Genomic DNA, 19,080 nt, shown 5'->3' with positions numbered 1-19,080 from the left:
CGTACTATGAAGGTAACCATAGCACCTGTGGGACGCTGCAAGACTCGGGCAACACAAGGAGCAAAGAGGGAGATGTTGGAGGAAAAAGGCTGTTTTAAGATGATTATTATCCGAGTTTTCCGTGTAAAGGACAAGTTAGCTCGTTTTTATTAGCAAAGAAACACCGAGGTTAGAAAATAAACCTGTTGATAATGTTTGAAACTGTATAACTGTAAACGTTAACCCAACTGGAACTAAAAACTGAAATAATCAAATGAAACGACCATGTTTACGTTGCTTTTGCGGCTAAAATAAGAAGTTCCTTGAAATTGGGGGAAATGGATTCAGGAAAAGTTGTGCTCAGAAGAAACCTTCCTGTAATCAGACCAGGAGCATCTTATAAGAACCAACACATTCATGAGGTAAACTTTTCTTTTCTTACAGGGTTAATTTACATAAACTAAATCCTAGTTGTTAACTCCTAGGAATAACCTAGCCTACTTTGATTTACAGGTATTTTGATAGCAAACTAGACAACAACATCAACAATCATCAACATCTGAATATAGTAAAGTTATTAATAAAAAGAAGGGCAGCTGGAATTGACTTAAGATACTCGAAGACATTTCGTGCTTCATCCAAGAGACTCTATCATTTCTGAGAAACATTTGAAATGATGAAGGCACTTACAAATGACAAGCTCATCCAAAATTTAAACCATACTTTGGTGTTTCTTTAGAGTTTATAAAACTCTTTTTTTTAACCTTTTTATAAAATGAACCAACCCCAATAGGTGAGATCAATCAATCTGGACAACGACCCCACAGAGGTTAAATAGCTGAGACAATCAGAATTGAAGAAGTCTCTTTGTGAGGGACAAAACATCTTTGAGTATCTTCAACCAAGTACAGTTGCTCATGATTTTAACCTTCCTTGGATAACTATGACCTGGAGAACCTTCACAGACATACAATTATTAATGTTTAATGATGAAACTAATGTGCCTTTTTTCTTTTCTGTTGGTAAGAAAGAGCATGGTAAAGTAGCAGGTAGCACAGTAAAGGAGGATGAGAAGCAGGATGTGTGGTTTAACTTAGAGAGTCCTGAGTTTACATATGGCTTGTTCTGTTTTTGTAATTTACTCCACAGCAGGCAAAGGCTGTTATGGTTTAAGTCTCTAAGATAGAGGGAGTGGAATTGGTTGCCCGTGTTTCCTGGCAATAAAATAAACAGTTGTCATTTCATGATACTTATCCATCTGTCAATTTTAATACTTAATACATTGGGTTTAGCACAAATTAAATAAATATACAGTATAATGCTACATGATAAATAGAAGGTTTCAAATAGACCAAGTGATCGGTGATTGCTATTGGCCGATACTGCTTTCAGCAATCGGTGATTGGCCTAAAAAATCCTGATCGGAGCACCTCTATTACTAACATACCACAGTTACTGTATTTTTATGAATTGCTTATTGCTTCTGCATGTGTGCAAATAGAAATAGTACATCTGAATCCTCAATAAACTCTCTTAGGAAGTGAGAATTTCACAAATAATATTCTCTATAATAATGAAATATAGGTTTTACTACAATGCAGCTTCACACTAAACCCACATGAATATTTAAAAAATTGTGTTTTTTGTTGGCAGTGTCTGTGGATCTCTGTGATGTGGTGATCAAAACTCAGTTTATTGTTCAGAATGATGCCAAGGTACTTAAGCTGTCAACAATTTCTTCTGGCTGTCCATTGATGGAGATGAGGCATGGAGGGGTGGAGAGTTCATGGCACCCAAAATGCCAGATGGATCAAACAGAAACTGTAAAAAGGGTTAAAAAGCAATAAACAAGGGAGAAGTTACTCATTCCTTTCGTATGGACTGTACTCTTACTTTTATAATGGACTAGGGGCCTGGAAATAAAGTAGATATAAGAACTCAACTAAATATTGTAAAATAAGCCTTTTGCAGAAAACCATTTAGTTCATCTCTACAAATGTCAGGATTTTGACCTGAACCCAAAGGCAGACCAGGTCAGGGAGTAAGCTTTAACAGTTTATTGAACAGTTCAAACAAAAAGTGGGGGTACTCTCCAGAACTAGCTGGTTTGGAAGAGAACTGGAGCAGGGTCTGGAGTTTGTCTAATGTTGGTTATGGACAGGGCTGGCTGACAAAGGTGGGATCTACAAGTGTGTTGGTTTACAGACGGAGATTGAACAGAATTACTAGTGCTGGCAAGCAGGAAAAGCAAGCAGACCAGACAAAGTTTTCTAGCAGATTAAGTGGCTGGTACGTTAACAACACCTACTGTGCACAACCCAACAATCCAGCGGGGACTGGATGGGAGGCCTAGGTATTTATGGAGCTTGTGGAGTGGCAGGATGGAGATCAACCACACTGGTGGCCTGTACTACGAAGCGAGGTAACTGTCTTATCCAGGTAACTTCAGGAGTAACTTTGTTACGTCGTGTGTAACTTCCATACTAAGAAAGGTGGATAGGTGTTATCCGAGATCTGTTGTCATGGCAATTTACGCTGCATCTGTAAACTGTCCGAGCAGGTTTTGTTCGTGGTTAACTTGAGGGTTACCCTGTGGGCTACACACCACATCTGTACTCAGTGTTAAAGATGGGAAGTAGGATACACACCACGTGATAAAATACTTTTAGATTTCATCCTGACTTGTTCTGCTGTGGTTGCAGCTGAAATGAAGTTATTCTTACAGCGAGCCCTGCAGCCTCTGTGATTTTAGAGAGGAGATTTTAATTAGGCTAATTAACAGGACAGTTTCTGAGATGTAGCCCATCTGTAGGCTATAACTGAGTGTTTTCACATATTTAGATTGACTATTTTATGTGTCAAAAAAATAAGAAGCCAGGTTGAGGGTCAATAAACCGAGAGAAAAAAATCCTAGATGAAAGTGTCAAATTTACAAGAAATTCAGAAATTTCCTGAAATTAAAGTCATAAAAAATCTAAATCAGTCTGGTGTTTTCTTCTGAATACGCCCAATCCACGGCAAAGTTTCTAAGGTGCATGATAATATAGGTTAGTGTTGTGGGCTAACCTCACTGCTAATTTTCCACTGCATGCATAATACACGGCAGGAAGTGTGTGATGTTGCAGCCTTGGAAAGTGAAGCGATGTGGTTCCTTGAAAAAAAACCCACCCATGAGAGTTTCTCTCATAAATGTATAAATGTCGGAGATGTTAAAATTCAAGTTTTTAACTTGTAGATTTGTGATTATTAGTTTCTCGTAAATCTACCACAGTAATCTTGAAAATTCTTTCCCCCTCTCCCCTGGCTCCAATTTCTGTATTACAATGGACATTATGTGCTGTTGTACCTTTACATCTTAATGATATGACAACGAAGTGCCATGAAGAGTGTTCAGAAGGTTATCGGTGCTTTTCAAAGGGACCCATTGACTCTACATTGACGATAAAAGGGCTTGGAGACATGCAACCAAATATTTTACGTGATGATTTTGATACAATACATTTAAGATTTGTGACAAATTCTTTCTGTCACCAAAAGTGATTATAGAGTCATCATAATGAAAATAAAGTAATGCAGAGTCAGTGTTGAGTTTGATCTGAAGATGTCATTTCTCTGCAGATAAGCGCTAAAAGTCTTGATCTCAGTAAAGCGGTTCGTCTTCTTGAGGATCCCTTGACAGTAAGTTGATCTTATATGATGAATGTCATCAGACTTGTTTTATGTTATATCTTGTCATACTGTGTATTATGTTTATTAAAGGCTAACCTGAAGGAGAGGCACCTTTTTGTACTGAAGAAACTTCTGAAGAGAAGCCAAATTGGCTTTGTATCCTTTGGTCTGGATTTAGTCTTCTGAATTACAGTTCTGATAACCAGACTTCTCTTTCCAAGAAGTGTCTGTCTTTTCCAAAATAAAGCTTTCTCAGGTGACACACACTGCGGCAGATAGTCAGATTTTCCTCATTACTGTCCCCTGTCACAGTTATGGGAATACATTTGCTCTCATGCAACCTGAACACTGAGTCAAACCTTATTCCCAAGACTCTAATTTATTTCTGCATCACTGTGTCTGTCAGCGTTTTCCCCGTTCAGAAATAACCTCAGTTATCATGATGGCTCTTTGCCCAATCACTTCCCCTCACTGAGATTTATTTCTATATACACAAACACTTTGCCAAAATGTTAAAACTTCCTAAACTATTTTAAGCATTTGAAGGAGCTGACAGGCATCGCCAAAATACTCAACATCTGTGCAGAGAAAGTGAAGGATCACCCTGAATATGTGCCCATTTTGTGTGATGCCCTTAAAATTTGTAGGTAAGACACTGAAAATTTTTTAACCTACAAGGAAAAGACTGATATGTTTTGTTGTGATGTCACCTGAACATCCACAAGTTGCTTTGCTTCATCCCAGGCTTCCCTTCCTGAAGGAGAAAGCATCTGATGAGCTGAACTACGCTCAGGACGTTATAGAGTTCTTCTCTCACATGGGTACACAGATCAGTATTAAAGAAGAGAGCAGTTTCTTCTAACAGGAGTGACGATGACGAGTGACTCTGACCAAAGTGTTTCTGTTGGCAGGGTGTCTGATGAGGGTGTCAGATGCTGAAGTGAGACAACAGATAGTTGAGTCTGTGAAATCATTCTACAGCTGTGTGACTCGTAAACAGCTGCTCGATGGTACGGACCGCCCCACCAAGCCAAAGCCTTGGACTTTCCACTCTGACAACCGATTTTCTAGACTTTCGCTAAGTGAGGCTCTCTCAGGTCTTCTGTGGTGGCATGCTTGTGTTTTTGTTTCTTTGTTTCTGTCTCTCTTTCATGTTTTACCTTTTTTGGGGGGTACAGAATCTTACTGATTCTGTATTATGAACCAGTGACCGCTTATCAATCTTGGTGAATATAATTGTCAAACTGATTGTACAACTGTAAACACATTTGTACACATACAATTAATATTGACTAATGTGTTTTTAATACATTTGAACAGATAAAAATACTTGCATGGCTTTCAGTCACCTACTATAAGTTAGACTCAAGTTTTTATGTTCCCTTGAATCAAAATTTCTATGATGTTTTTATACATTTATGTATTTACTAAATCTGTTATTCTTCCTGTCTTCTTGTATCCTGATTTTCATTCTTTTTTATCAACTTTTTCTTACTTTTTTGCTATTGGTGTTCTTTTCCCCCAATTTCCTTAAGGGTTAAGATTGACTTTGAACAAAAATGTGTTGTTTTTCTTATTTAATTTTTCTTTCTATCTTTATATTTGTCCGTTTTAATAAATCATTTGTAATGTATTATTAATATTTAATTTATTTATTTAACTCTGTTTTATCTGCAGGTCTCCAGCCAACCTCTCCAGGCTACAGGCTGCAGCTGCTGGAGCGCAGTGACCTGGCTCAGTCGTTGCTCCTCTCCATGTCTGCTCTGGAGAACCAGCCCACCATTAAGCTGCAGCTCCTGCAGACACTTCAGATCCTCTCCAGCTCCTCTGGTCAGTAACTGATTTTATTCTGGATCCACAAAGGCAGTGGAGGAGGGAATCTTTCAGACATGCCAATCCAAACTATGACCTCCTTCATTAGAAAAAGTAGAAAAAGTCATCTCTCAAGAGCATAAATCATCTTATTACTGAAGAACAATCAGAAAAACAGTGATTTTAAGTGTCCTTGAGTCAGTTTCAGCAGGTCAGTGTTTGTTTTTTTTTAATCATCAATCACATCTCTTTAATCGCATTTCATTTTCATTTAACCACAGATTTGAACTGTGTGTTAATACTGAATGCACGAGGAGCAGAGACGATCTGTCTCCACATGAACGAACCAGACCAGTCCGGTCAGGTCCTGTTCTGCTCCTCCGAAATCCTCTGGAACCTGCTGGAGAGAGGCAGCAAAAAGGAGGTCACTGCTCAGCTCAGCAACATGGAGTGTGTCGTGTACGTGTCTCCTTTAGGTTTAAGATGTTATCAAATGTGGCTGATTAGGACTGTGAGTGTGAGATATTTAAATTTTAAGATCTAGAGGAATGTTCTGTGAGTCAAAAATGTATTACCCTCCATCCTCTAAAACAAGTTGGTCTACTTTTGTTCTCTCATTCTGTACAAATAGATATTAGATATCTAACTTTTTGTTCATTTTGTATCTCAGATCTCTGAAAGAAGCGTTTCTTCATCAGCTTATGAACGGTTTCCGACATTCTGACCTCCAGCTCAGAAATGATCTGCTTGTGATTACGACTCTCATTGCTGAAAATCCCAACTCTCTGCTTATTGTGAGTACATGATTGGTAATTGTATGATGGCAATGCATTGAGGTGGGCATTTTTAGTGTGTAAAATGTGCCTCTACAATTTCCTTAACATCATGTTTCTCATTTTCAGGAGAGTTTATTTGCCAAACAGCTTATAGCTTTCGTCACATTTCCAGAGAGTGAGGCCACTCTTTCCTTTTATAAGTTTTGTATTTACATTTGAATTATTTATTATGTGAGCACAGTAGCATATTTTATGATAACAAAATGCTTGATTTATGTTTTAGTGAAAAGTCACAACCCTTTGGTTCGCAACCTAAAGCTGAACTTCAGTAACGAAGACTTGAAAATGAAGAAGTTGCTGTTGAATCTGTTGGTTATAATGTCGAAGGACTTAGCTGCCCTGCAGGTCAGTCACACACAGTATCTCTGTAATTGTTTGAATAAATATTTAAACATTTTAAAGACTCTGCTTGTCCTCTCTATGTTTTCCTCTCCTAGCTTTATAAAGAAGAAAGAGTTATGCTTGCTCTGCTGACGCTCATGAAGTCGCCTGTTGCCTCATCTGAGCGCCGGTCAGGTTCACGTCACTGGTCCTCCATCCAGCAGGAGGAGCTCCAGCTGCAGGCGCTGGCCACCCTGGCCACTGTCGCTCCGCTCATGTTGGATGACTACATGTCCTGTCAGGGAAATGCGTGTCTACTGCTCCTGTTGGACTGGTGCGTCCGGCAAGGTGAGGATGCAGCAAAACATAGGAACAGACAAACAATAGACTAAAAAGAGCCGGTCTTTTATCTGAAAGGTCAGAGATCAAACACTGTCAGTGCCGTCATCTCTTACAATTAACTACACCTCAATTTACAGTTTAATTTATATAATCTCTTGACAGTTTAACTATTTTCAGGGAAAGATTGACAATTCAACTGCTTCCAAAGTTTAAACGTGAAACTAAAATTTCAAAATCCTACAGATCTTAAACAACAGACACCTCAGTTGATTTTAGTGATTCATCTTCAACTACAACTCCCATACAGTCTCTTTCAATCTACTTTCCTCTTTCACACTTTAGTGGGACTTTCTCATCTTACACTTCAACTGACACCTCAATTATTTTCATCTCTTGACAGTTTAACTATTTCCAGTGATTACATACAAATGAACAATTCAACTGCTTTCAAGGCTTAAATTTGCAACTTTCAAAACCCTTACAGTGCTTCAACTTCAACTGACACTTCAACTGCATTGAGAGCTTCAACTTCAACTACAATTCCCATACAACACTTCACATTCAAACAATTTTAAGACATTGTAATCCTGTTAACAGTGTTTGCACCTTCAAAAACACTTTCTTCTAGTTTTCAACAGTGTCAACAACTTTTTTTTTTAAACAACAGAATATTTATGTTATATTATATTTCCTCCTTTCTCCCAGATTCTTACTTTGGTCAGGGTCACAGCTTTCACGGCACAGGAGGAAGAAGCAGTAAGAAAGCTCAGATGCGTCATTGTATCAGAGTTATGAGATCTGTGACGTCTATAGGTGAAGACTCAGTCAACCAGGACCTTTGTGATCAAGGAACCATCAACCAGCTCTTAGGTAAATTAGATAAAAAAAATGTATTTTACTTACACGTCACAAAGTGCATCAGCAAAACACGTCCCTTTCTTACAGACATATGTGGTGTATGTTCTCAGGTATTTTGATGCAGATGGAAGCAAGTCCAGATGAGGAGGATGTCGTCACCCTGGAGATAAAGTCAGACATTCAACTGATACTTTCAGCACTGTGTGAGACTGACATGCACAGAAAGGTAAAACTGAGACACTGACAGAAGTCACTGAGCTAAGAACAGCTAAGAAGGATGTCACTATGTGGTTTAGCATCTTTCAAATTATTGTGATTGTTTGTAGAAAAATAAGACAAGGCTGTTGGAAGTTTGTGTGGTCAGTGTTGTTTGCCACCTTATTTTATCCGTTACCACTTGGTTACCACCGAAGAATGACATTTTAAATACCAAACATAGTGTCTTTCATCAAAAGATGAATAAATTTAATCTGCCTGCCAACTCTAAATTCTAATATGATTTACTTTCTAAATTTCTTTGTTTATATTTGTCAGCCAGATGTCATCCTAATTCTTGTAACATACAGTATGTCCATATTGATGGTCCTGTTACGTTGTACCACAGGAACTGTTTGGCTCAGAAGGAGTTGAGATGGCCGTTCACTTCCTGAGGAAAGGCGCCAACAAGTTCTACAGCGGTCTGGGACACAACAAGCTCATCCTTACTACAGTGGACTGTGTGTGGTCAGTTCCGCTAAACCTCAGCACACTTTGATAGATTAACTGGCTAACTGATTTTTTTTGTGGTATTTATTATTATGCAACATACCAACAAATTCCCTGCGATGGACTGGTGACCTGTCCAGGGTGTACCCCACCTTTCGCCCGATGTCAGCTGGGAATGGCTCCAGCCCCCAGCGACCCTGTACGCAGGATAAGCGGTTGACGATGGATGGATGGACCAACAAATTCCACATTTTCACTTGTCATATACAGAATCAATTTAGCTGTAAATTGATTCTGTAAATGACAAGTGTGATTCTGATCAATGTGTCCTCCAAAGATATACTGATGTCTCACTTCTTTTCAGGACCTAGCCCCTGAACAGGGACACAGGCCTCGTGTCCTCACATGGTTTCAGAAATCAGATTTGAATTTGCCTAATGTGTCCTGGTTGCTTTCAGGCATGTAACTATTGTTGAGGACACAGAGGTCATGTCTTAAGTGTTCATTTTCATTTTTCACACACACATTTTTCAATTAATTTAAGAAAGGAATGAATGTTGATGATTATTTTCTTAAATTAGAATTTAATCTAGAGGAATTTGTATTATATTTAACTTTATACTCAATTAAATGACTAAATTCAGGTAATGGACATACTAAACTAACATTACATTGCCTTAAAGCTTTCTGAACATCCCAAGACACATGAAGTGGCACACTGTAAATACAGTAAAATTAACTTGTGGGTCTTAGAGAATTTGGTGGACAAACAGGAAGGAAAGCACATACAGATTTCCCACAGTTGAGAAGGTCTGTGTGTGTCCCATTAGGTCCTGTATTGTAGGCTGCTACACCACAGAAGATTATTTTTTGGCCAAAGAGGGAGCGTATCTTCTGTTGGATCTACTCAATGTAAGTCGCTGATTGATTCCCAATGGCTGAAACTTAACTGAAGTTACTGTTGTATGCACATAAATATAAAGTACTGATTTGAAAGTGTTTGGGTATCTCTATCTCTAACAGTCAAGCCCCAGATGCATACACTCCATCGTCCTTGCCACCCTGCTGGAGTTATGTGACAACCCAAACACAATGTCTCACATCCTGAGCTGGAAAGATGACGGCGGTCAGACAGCTCCCAGACTCCTGCTGCAGCTGTGGAGGGAGGAGGAGGAGGAGCTGAAAGTCAGCCGAAACCAATACGGCGGGATCGCAGGTCAGTCTGCAACTAGACTGTAAACAACGAGTCAATGACAAGACTTTACATTAAGATACACCAACATCCTCTTGTTATCTAGACTGACTTGTTGGTTAGTGGCGATGGTGCAGTGAGAGATACCTGGGTTCGATTCCCACTGCAATACATCCACCAATGTGTCCCTGAGCAAGACACTTAACCCTTAGTTACTCCAGAAGCATGCCACCTCTGACATATATAGCAATTGTAAGTTGCTTTGGATAAAAGCATCAGCTAAATGAGCAAGTGTAAAGATAGAGGTCTGTCAGATCTGAACATGACAGCAACAGGTGATGTAAATGGTAACCCTTCACTCACATGTTTCAACTTATTCTCTGAATTAGAGTCATTCTTTTCAAAGTGCAAAGTGTCAGATATTGTTGATAAGGGGTCCAGCACACACCAACCAAAGAATCTGCTAAGAAAGAGTTCAGATCAAAGAGGCCTTGGTCCAGACACATCTTCATGACTGATCAATCATATTTGATAAACCTAGAAGCTGCAGTGTTATCTTTCCCTGTTATTTTCTGCTTTTTCACTTTTGACTTTAAGATCCCCAGAAGCCCATCCTCAGTCTTTACCAGCAGGGGGACACCCAGCTGCCATTTCCTGCCCACATACCGAGTGCAGCAGTGCTGGAGATATCAGAGAACCTGCGGTCAAAGATTTACTCCATCTTCTGCAAACTTGGTAAAGCAGTTATTAAATAATTAGACTGGATTTTAACTGCTGTAAATATATTTTCACTTCTTTAAACAACTTATGTAGATAATGCTATTTTATCATGTAGCCGAGAAGCCATAGTCTAAGACATGTTGTAGACGTACTAAACATTTGTTGTTAAACCATCTAGATCTAGATCAGTGTTTTAGTCCTACATGGATGGAGTTATGACATGTAAGGTCAACACATGATTAATGATCACAGAAGTTGTCATTTACCCTAATGCAAAATATTGTAATGATGTTATAGGAAAGTATCATGGTAGAGGCTAGTTACATTTGTGCTATGATAAATTTGCACAAAGCAATGTATGCTTAACTTTTAAAACTGTGCTGTGAAAGGTATTTATTACTTTTGCAGGTTTTCAAGACCTTCCTGGATTGTCAAGAAAAGATTATGTGACCTTGAGCATCGTCAGGAGATATCTGGACTTCAAGGTAGAACTGCTGTTTATGCGGCAAAGAAAATGCCAGTGCTAGATATGAAATTACTGTAAAACTTTAATTAAAAGCCTAGTCCCAATTAGATGCCGGTCCCTTTTACTGGCCTGGTGTGGTTACACACTTTGACATATAAACACAGGTCTCAAATAGAAGCCTGGTTTGGTTTTTATAGATGCTCTTTGGATTATTAAAACCAGGTCGCTCTCTCGAGCTTGTTCTAAGCTGCGTTGATTATGCATACAAATATAACTTTTGTCAATATGGACTTGCTACACATCATTAGATCAGTTAGATTCTCCGCAGTTCAATTGCTAATTTCATTTTACCTGTATGGTAAAGAACAAAGAATTGAAATAAACATTTTGATAGTAGCCTATTTCACATCTTTTCTCTGCATGAGTAGAAAGGAATTAAAGGGCTGTCCCATATAGGCAAGGTGAGTTCAGTGTTTGAAGCAAATAAAAGCCTGGGCTATTAATTGACATTTTATGGTAGTTGTAATAGCACCAATTGTCATCAGTCATTTTTACACAATTAGAACAACTTGAAACCATGTTGAAAAGTCGTTTATGTATTACTTTAAGGATTAACAAATTGAGCAGAGCCAAATATGGGACAGAAATGTTCCTGGTTGTATATTTAAGCTCTAGAATTCTACATTCATTTTATACAACATATTTCCTGCAAAGATCTTTAAGTGTTATTTGAATGCAGCAAAAAAAAAGACTTTTCTTTCATATGGCACAAAAACACAGAAAGACTATATATAAACATGCGGTTGTCTGTCGTGGTGCTGCAGGTCGGTGAGGTGTGGGAAGAGATCAGCAGGGAGCTGAGTTTGGATGGCGTGAGGCCGATCACCCCTGATGAGGAGGCTCTGAGTACTATCTTGAAGATTGCAGAGGACACAGCGAGGAGGGTCTCAGCAGAACAAAACAGCATCCTGGAGCAGCAGGAGAAGGAGGACATCAGCGAGGAGGAGCTCATGTACACAGAGGTGCTGAGAGATTAATTCAGCCAATACAAAGAGTAGAAAGTCGGCAACACACAAAACTGGTTTCTAGTTTTTTGGCCATTGCTGATATGTTGCTGTGGATCTGAGAAAACTCAGAATATACCGCACAATGGCACATGTATCCCACAAATGTGTCAGTAGTGTATTTTGAGGCAGATCTGGACTCAGATCAATTGTAGAGCTTTGACTGAGTGCTGTCTTTGATTGCTTGGATATTTTCAATGAAGTTAATTTGTGTCTGGGACTTGACCTAATCCATGTAGGCACAGCAGACATCTTGTTTTCATAGTTTGCACTCTGATTTGTTTATTTTTTGGTGTCATGGTATTGCAGATTAAGTCTCATTGGAAGCAACGGGAGCTCACAGCCAAGTTATGGGACAGTTACGTTTCAAAGACTTCAAACTATGAAGTCCTGAAGGTTTGATCTTTAACATACACAGATATAACCTCAAGTCATCATTGCTGTTACAAAGAATTAATTTGAATAACTATGTTTTAAATAAATAAAAAACAAAAAAACAAAACCACTGTGACTTTTTTTCCTGTTTTTTCTGTACAGGAAGTAAAAGCACGGAGGGAGAAATACATTGAATCATCCAGAACCAAACCAAAGCATGAGGATGCTGCAGTTCATCATACAGAGGTCTCTCACAACATAAGATATTAGAGTATTGTGCTGCTCACTGACAGTAATTTGGCTAAAGCAGATAAAAACCTGCAGTATGTTCAGCAAGGTCGTTGACTCAGTTTCACAAGACGTAATCAGAGGTTTCCTGGCCTCTACAGGCAAACAGTAGGAATATCAACAGTATCTTCAACAATATCTATCTGCACAAAAGGGAGAAATATGCTAGCTGCTAAACGCAGAGATATAACAGAGGCATCTAGTTAAGGGGTTACATGCAATATACTACTGCTTTTTCATTAGAGCTGAAGGCCTGAAAATTGGACTTTTATCTTTATTAAAAAGGCTTGCCGTTTATCTGTTTGGCAAAAAAGCCAAAAACTGTTTTGAAAGCCAGAAATCTGAACCTGGGGAAATAATCATTAAGGATATGATCATTAATGAGGACGTAATTATTGCCAGTGTGGTAATTTTGTGCACTGAGGCTGTAAAAAGTTACTTTTTTAACACTTTAGACCTCTCAAGTTAGATCAGTTTTAATGTACCACTAAGGGGCTCATGACATAGAGCTGTGTAGAACAACTGAGAGAGCCGCTCACTGATGATTACACATGTTGCGTTCTGCTGTGTGTTTCAGCATTTCATCGGGCAGGTCCTGTCTGTAGAGCGCACAGATAGTCAGGGGCCTGCAGGAGTGAAACTGACCCTGGCCAGAGCTCCCATCGAGGCTGCATGTCAGGACGAAGTGGGACCCACAACACAGGACCCAGAATACTTTAGCACCATATCTATAAAAGACTGATGACAGGAAAGATAATGATTTACTGCAACACAAAATACAAACAGTACATTTTAACAGACCAAACATTAACATGTTTATTATGAATAGTTGTTTATTTCTAAAAGAAGTATTTTATTTGACTTTTGCAGCAAATGCAGACATGAGGTCACTTGTTGTGCACAATCAGCACCTTGTAGTCTAATCCACCACCAATCCCCTTATATAGACAAACACACACAGTGTAGTAAACTGACTGGTCTTTGTGGCCTCTCAAATCTTGTGTCAGCATGTCTGATGCACATTACAACTGTTAAATTCATGTGTATTAAATAAATAAAACAACATAAGCATTACATGAAAGTGTTTTGGATGGAAAATGTAGTTAACATGAAAATTGGTTAAAGAATTAAACCTTTTGTCCACAGAATTCAGATTTTTAGATATGTTTCTATGGCGCAATTATCCAACATGCTTCATTTATACAACCAACAGAGCAACATGAACAGTAAGACCTTGAACAGTCAATGTAGCATCATGGGAACTGACGCCTTATCAAAAAACAACCACTAAATTACTTTAACATTAAAAAGTCCAGTAAAAGTTAAGGTTTATGTCAAAGCCTGCAGCTCAGTGTCCATTTAGGACTAACAATATTTTCTCTTTAGTGTTTTTGAGTTACATAAGTTGCTGCAGCGCATTAACACACATGTTCCTTCAAGCGTGCAACATGCTGCACACAGCCCCTTCTTCTTCTTCTCTCTGCTCTCACCCTTTTTACTGGCTGGATGGAGCTTTTCATGCAGCTTTGTGAGTGTGTGTGACTGTGAGTGTGTGTTGAGCTGGACTGAGCCCCTCAGACTGGGATGTTCACACTGCACAAAAGAGCGAGGACACGCCTCTTCAGTATGGCAGGCTGCCACTGTTTGTTCAGGCTGCTGAGGGGCTTCACATGCAGCCTGTCTGTCTACGGGTACTGAGCTGCTGATGAAGGTGATGGTGAGCGAGGGTGCTGCTTTTGGATTCTTGCTGGGTGCTCATCATCTCCCTGAGGACCAGTTAACTTCAAACTGTGAGACAGACTTTGTATTCCCTAAAAACTTTTGTTATTTACTATATACTTTCTTCTAAACCTGGCTTTATATTGACATTGTAAAGACATTTAAAATGAATAAATTAACATTTAATATTTTTAAATACTGGAAAACGGTGAGAAACAACTTTTGCTTGAGTGGAGCTGCAACAACTTTGTGTTTAAGAATTGTTTCACAAATAACTGATTTGGCTTCTGTCTGTACTAACAGGTGATAAATATTAATATAACTAAACTTTTTATGGTATTTTACTGGTTCAATTCAGGTGTGGAAAGGCTGCGTGAATATTAGAGAAGTACTGATACTACTGAACTACTGAAGTACTGAACATTACCTATAAAAGAAGATGAGATGACTTGCAATAAAAGTGAAAATAAAAAGGCTCTTGTGTTGGAATTAAATATATGACCAGGGTGAAACTGACAAGTTTGCATTGTTGCTCCGCAGGCTGCAAGTAATTCTGTAATCTTTGTTTTCATAAAAGTAAATTGCCAAACGTCTATTAATTCCAGAGACAACATTTTCTTTAATGTTTAATGTTTTTTTTGGGTCACAAACAAAAAGTAAAAACGTCTTGTAAGCAAAACTTGTGGAGGAGTGATGACATTATTTCCTCCCCTGCAGGAAAGTTGTTGTCTCGTCTGAGAAGCTCCAGCAGCAGAAATGATCATCAGACTGGGAAGACTGACACCCGGATACTTCCGTCTCCTCCAGGTGGGTCACAACCACTCAGAGCACAAAAGTATTACATCTGTCTTTATGTTTTGTTTGACTCTGCTCCACAGCTGAAACATTTCTGTCCCCAAAAGTATAGTTTCACACAGAGAAATATGTTGTATCTCTATTCTAATTTAAAGAGCACTAATTAATCAATCCACTCACAGTGTTTTTATTTCAGCTTCATTTCATACATTTTTTATAGAATTGCTTTGAGTGAGTACAGTGATAGACAACAAGTAAATTAATATTTTACAGAGTGCTGATGCTGCTCATCTCAGGAGGTTGTGTTATATAACCTGTTAAGACTCACAGCTCATGTTGCATAGAAGAGGCTGTATGAAAGGGAAACGTTATGAATGTAGAGTGGAGGAGGGTGAGCATACACTGCTGTCTGCAACAGTGTCCTTTCTGATAATACCATTGGGGGGGTGCCAAGTCTACTAATTCTACTCACATTAAACAGTTCAAATCAGCAACATACTGAAAATACTGCTGCTGCACTATTAAAAGTGATGCACTAGATTGTCACTAACCACGGATCTTTGTACTGAACTGAACTAAATTTAACTTCAGATTTGTAATTTCCACACCCACTGACTTGTTGAAGTCTCAGTTTCCTCTCTCTTCAGCTGACTGTCTTGCCACACAAGTGCAAATGGAAAGGAAAGTCTACTATATGATGTATTGTTCACTGGTCAATTTAAAGCTACTAAGTGCAGCATTTTAACATTTTCAACTGAGGCTGATGGGAATGTCATTTGTTTTGCAGATATTTGTTCTTTAACCAAAGCATTAGACAAATAAAAAGTTTGACCTGATGATTGTCGCTAAATGAAAAGTCACACAAGTTATTGCAATTATTCCTGAGAGACTGAGAGGAATATCTGTCCATCCAGTAGTTGTTGATATATATCAATCTGGAAGTGACCAAAAAAGCACACACCCTTCCAAAATCCCCCACCCCTGAGACCACATCATTCACACTGAATGAATTCACACCGCACCAAAAGTTATCAGGATTGTCACATTTTTCAACAAAAAAAACAAAAATAAAGCTGCCGTAATCACATAAAATTTAAAATAGTGTTAAATGTGTCTGTTTTTCTTAATCTTTCTGTCCGCCCTGTCTACAGAGGCAGGTCTCAGGTGAGGTCCGGATACAGCCACAGAGCAGCCTCATCGATCCCATTGCCATAACGATGGCCACAGTGGGGATGGGAGTGTCTCTGTACAGCACCAGGCAGATGGCAGAGCGAGTCCATCTGAAGCATCCAAACGCCTGAGATCAATGAGAAACACTCAGCCGCAGACCGACGCCGCCTGACAGAGCGGCTCTGTGGGTCGTTTGTGTGACAGAATGTTTGTTTGTGGATGTTGGAGAAGGTTTGAGATGGAAGAGGTTGAGAGAGTCACTGTGTTTGTGGTGTTTGCTTGAAGGAAAATCTAAGTGTCCCAGGAGTAAAATGAGAGTCATTGTTCAGACCCAGCAGGAAGATTTGTCATTTGTTCAAACTATTTACACTAGCTGTGCAATCACAACATTCATAATGCAAATACAAGTGTAGTTTGACCAGTCTGCACTTTTCTTCACTGAGTGTATTTTAATGCAATAAATGAGCGTATCATCTGTCAACAGGGATCCCAGCAGCCATTATTATTTCCTGCATTTTATAGTCAACTAACACAAAAAAAGGTTTAATAAAAATAACCACAGAAAATCTAATAAAATAATTATGGTGAAAATTCAATCAGCATACAAGCTTATTGTATTTATTGATATTAGTCACAAACACATTTCCTACAAAATATTTCACTACATTCATTAGTATGTTGTACTTAAGCACCTTTCACCCTTTGATTATAATATTTATGCTGTTTTCATCAACATCTTCAGTTTGCTAAATTTAAATGTCATGTTTGTTCTAGAATTGAATAAAAGAAAATGTCTGCAAATGTAAAATCCCACTAAAGGACTCACATGATTTACTTTGTATAGTTACAAGTTTGGTAACTTGATGTAAATCTTAAATAAATATGTTCACAGTTTGTGTGCAGACTTCTATATATTGATATTTCTGAGGTGTTTTTGTAACATTAAAACAGCTCCATGGTTCTGAGGCTTCATCCATGTGGAAAAGTTTTTCAACTGAACAATCTGTATGGAGTAACTCATGTGGATGAAACTCAGATGAGACTTGGTGACATACTGTAAATGAGATGCTGAGACGATGTTCTTCAAAGCTGTACAGAGCGATTCAGCTTCTTTCAACTTTACTGTTTTGGTTCTGTCTCACCGCTCTCATCAGTGTCAAAAAACAGCTAAAAGAGACTATTATTGGTCTTACATTCATTGTAATTCGTTGCCCCGTAACTGCTCGATGTGTAAATTATTGATAATATTAACTGTTTGCCAGTAGTGTCAGTTTATTAACTTAAAAGGTGACGATATGTCAATGTTGTGTTTACAGCTTATAATGCTGCCCTCAAGTAGCCAAAAGCTGTGTTATTCTTAGGAAAAAATGCTAAAAAAAAAAGGACATCAAATCCTGGATTTTATAACCTTGTCATACTACGGCATACCTGTTATTTTATAGGACCCAAATATCCCAAAATTTGGTGTAGCTAAGCGGATATTTCTAAATAAGTGGGGACAGTTTGTTGGTTCCATTATATTTCTTTTACAACCCTCCACATCCCTGCCAAAAACAAACAAATTCTAGATTAATGTTTCCATCGGCCTCTGTTGGCCAGACAGTAGCCAGAGGAGGCGGTCTGACACTGTGGGAACCAAACATGGTTGCTGGTTTTACTAATTCTTCTCTTCAGGCAGGCAACACAGATGAAGAGGACATGTGAGCTGTGAATTATTTGTTTATTCTAAAACTGTAAGCTATTTCAAAGAACAGTTTATTGTGCATTACTTTATTTGAGTATTTGAGAGAATAGTTGGCATCATGTTAGGTCATCAGAGTGACAGTAGGGGCCGATATGGTCAAAAAGGAATTTAAAACTCATTAAATGTCATAAATAAGAGACAGATATCCAGTGCAATGCCAATAACTGGATTCTTGTCCATGAAATCTGCCCCAAAGAGGCCCTTGAAAGAAAAATAAACACAATCCAAAAACTCCAGGAAAGGTTTCAGAGTCTGCTCAAATAAAAAGAATTTAATGATCAATGATTGAAGAGCAGATTGACTCCTTACTCTGGCTCATCTGGTTAACAGGCATTATGCTCCTCTCGTCACGATTCATCAAACTTCCCCACTGAGAAACCTTCAGTACTGCATGTTGTCGCACTGTAACGCACTGCATAAATAATTGTATGGATAAGTGCTGCTGTAATATTGATCTTGCACTGGTGAACTGATGCTTTCTTTTCTTTCTCAGTTTTGACAATTTGTAAAAGTAAATAAACTAAAATGACAAAAATTTATACAAAATAATATAAATCACAAAGGCAATGTTTATCATATATGTCCCAGACGGTGAAATACATCAGACCACTTAACAAACTTACTTCACTCAAGTATATGTAGAAATACCACACTATAAAAATTCTTCATTACAGGTCCTGCATTTAAAATTTTACATTAGTATATGTACAGATGTAAAATGTACTTACAGCTCCTGTGTTATATATCATAAGTGCTGAAAAGTAACTAACTACATTTGCTCAATTATTGTACTTGCTTTGCTTTCCATTTGATGCTACTTTATACTCCACTACATTTATTCGATGATAAAGTTTAGTTACTAGTTATTTTGCAGATGGTCTATTTATCTGATTATTAATACAAAATATAAATCAACTAGTAAATTATTTTATATTAAATGAGATTAAGCTACCCAGCAGTCGGCACCTTTTTCCAGCTGCGACATTAAGGTGATGTAAGCATTAATGCATAAATAATTATAATAC

At 38.3% G+C, this 19,080-nt stretch overlaps 1 protein-coding gene across 1 annotated transcript; it reads left to right on the top strand.

The window, feature by feature from the left end:
- Window positions 1-33: 33 nt before the first annotated feature.
- Window positions 34-17,221, top strand: LOC119907187 (cilia- and flagella-associated protein 69-like). Its single transcript, XM_038724858.1, has 25 exons — window positions 34-401; window positions 3,598-3,657; window positions 3,739-3,804; window positions 4,186-4,295; window positions 4,393-4,469; window positions 4,560-4,658; window positions 5,326-5,478; window positions 5,742-5,919; window positions 6,131-6,254; window positions 6,363-6,411; window positions 6,520-6,641; window positions 6,734-6,965; window positions 7,665-7,829; window positions 7,928-8,043; window positions 8,422-8,540; window positions 9,353-9,434; window positions 9,546-9,738; window positions 10,312-10,449; window positions 10,843-10,919; window positions 11,725-11,922; window positions 12,274-12,360; window positions 12,502-12,585; window positions 13,205-14,417; window positions 15,064-15,153; window positions 16,293-17,221. The coding sequence occupies exons 1-23, from the start codon at window positions 318-320 to the stop codon at window positions 13,367-13,369; spliced, it is 2,778 nt and encodes a 925-aa protein (XP_038580786.1). The 5' UTR covers window positions 34-317; the 3' UTR covers window positions 13,370-14,417; window positions 15,064-15,153; window positions 16,293-17,221.
- Window positions 17,222-19,080: the final 1,859 nt, after the last annotated feature.

The sequence above is a fragment of the Micropterus salmoides genome, unplaced genomic scaffold, assembly GCF_014851395.1.
Source record: "Micropterus salmoides isolate LMB-PRFRI ecotype aquatic unplaced genomic scaffold, ASM1485139v1 Ms_hic_scaffold_17, whole genome shotgun sequence".
Lineage (NCBI taxonomy): Eukaryota > Metazoa > Chordata > Actinopteri > Centrarchiformes > Centrarchidae > Micropterus > Micropterus salmoides.
The sequence above is the reverse complement of the archived record's forward strand: the minus strand, read 5'-3'. Positions and strand labels throughout refer to the sequence as shown.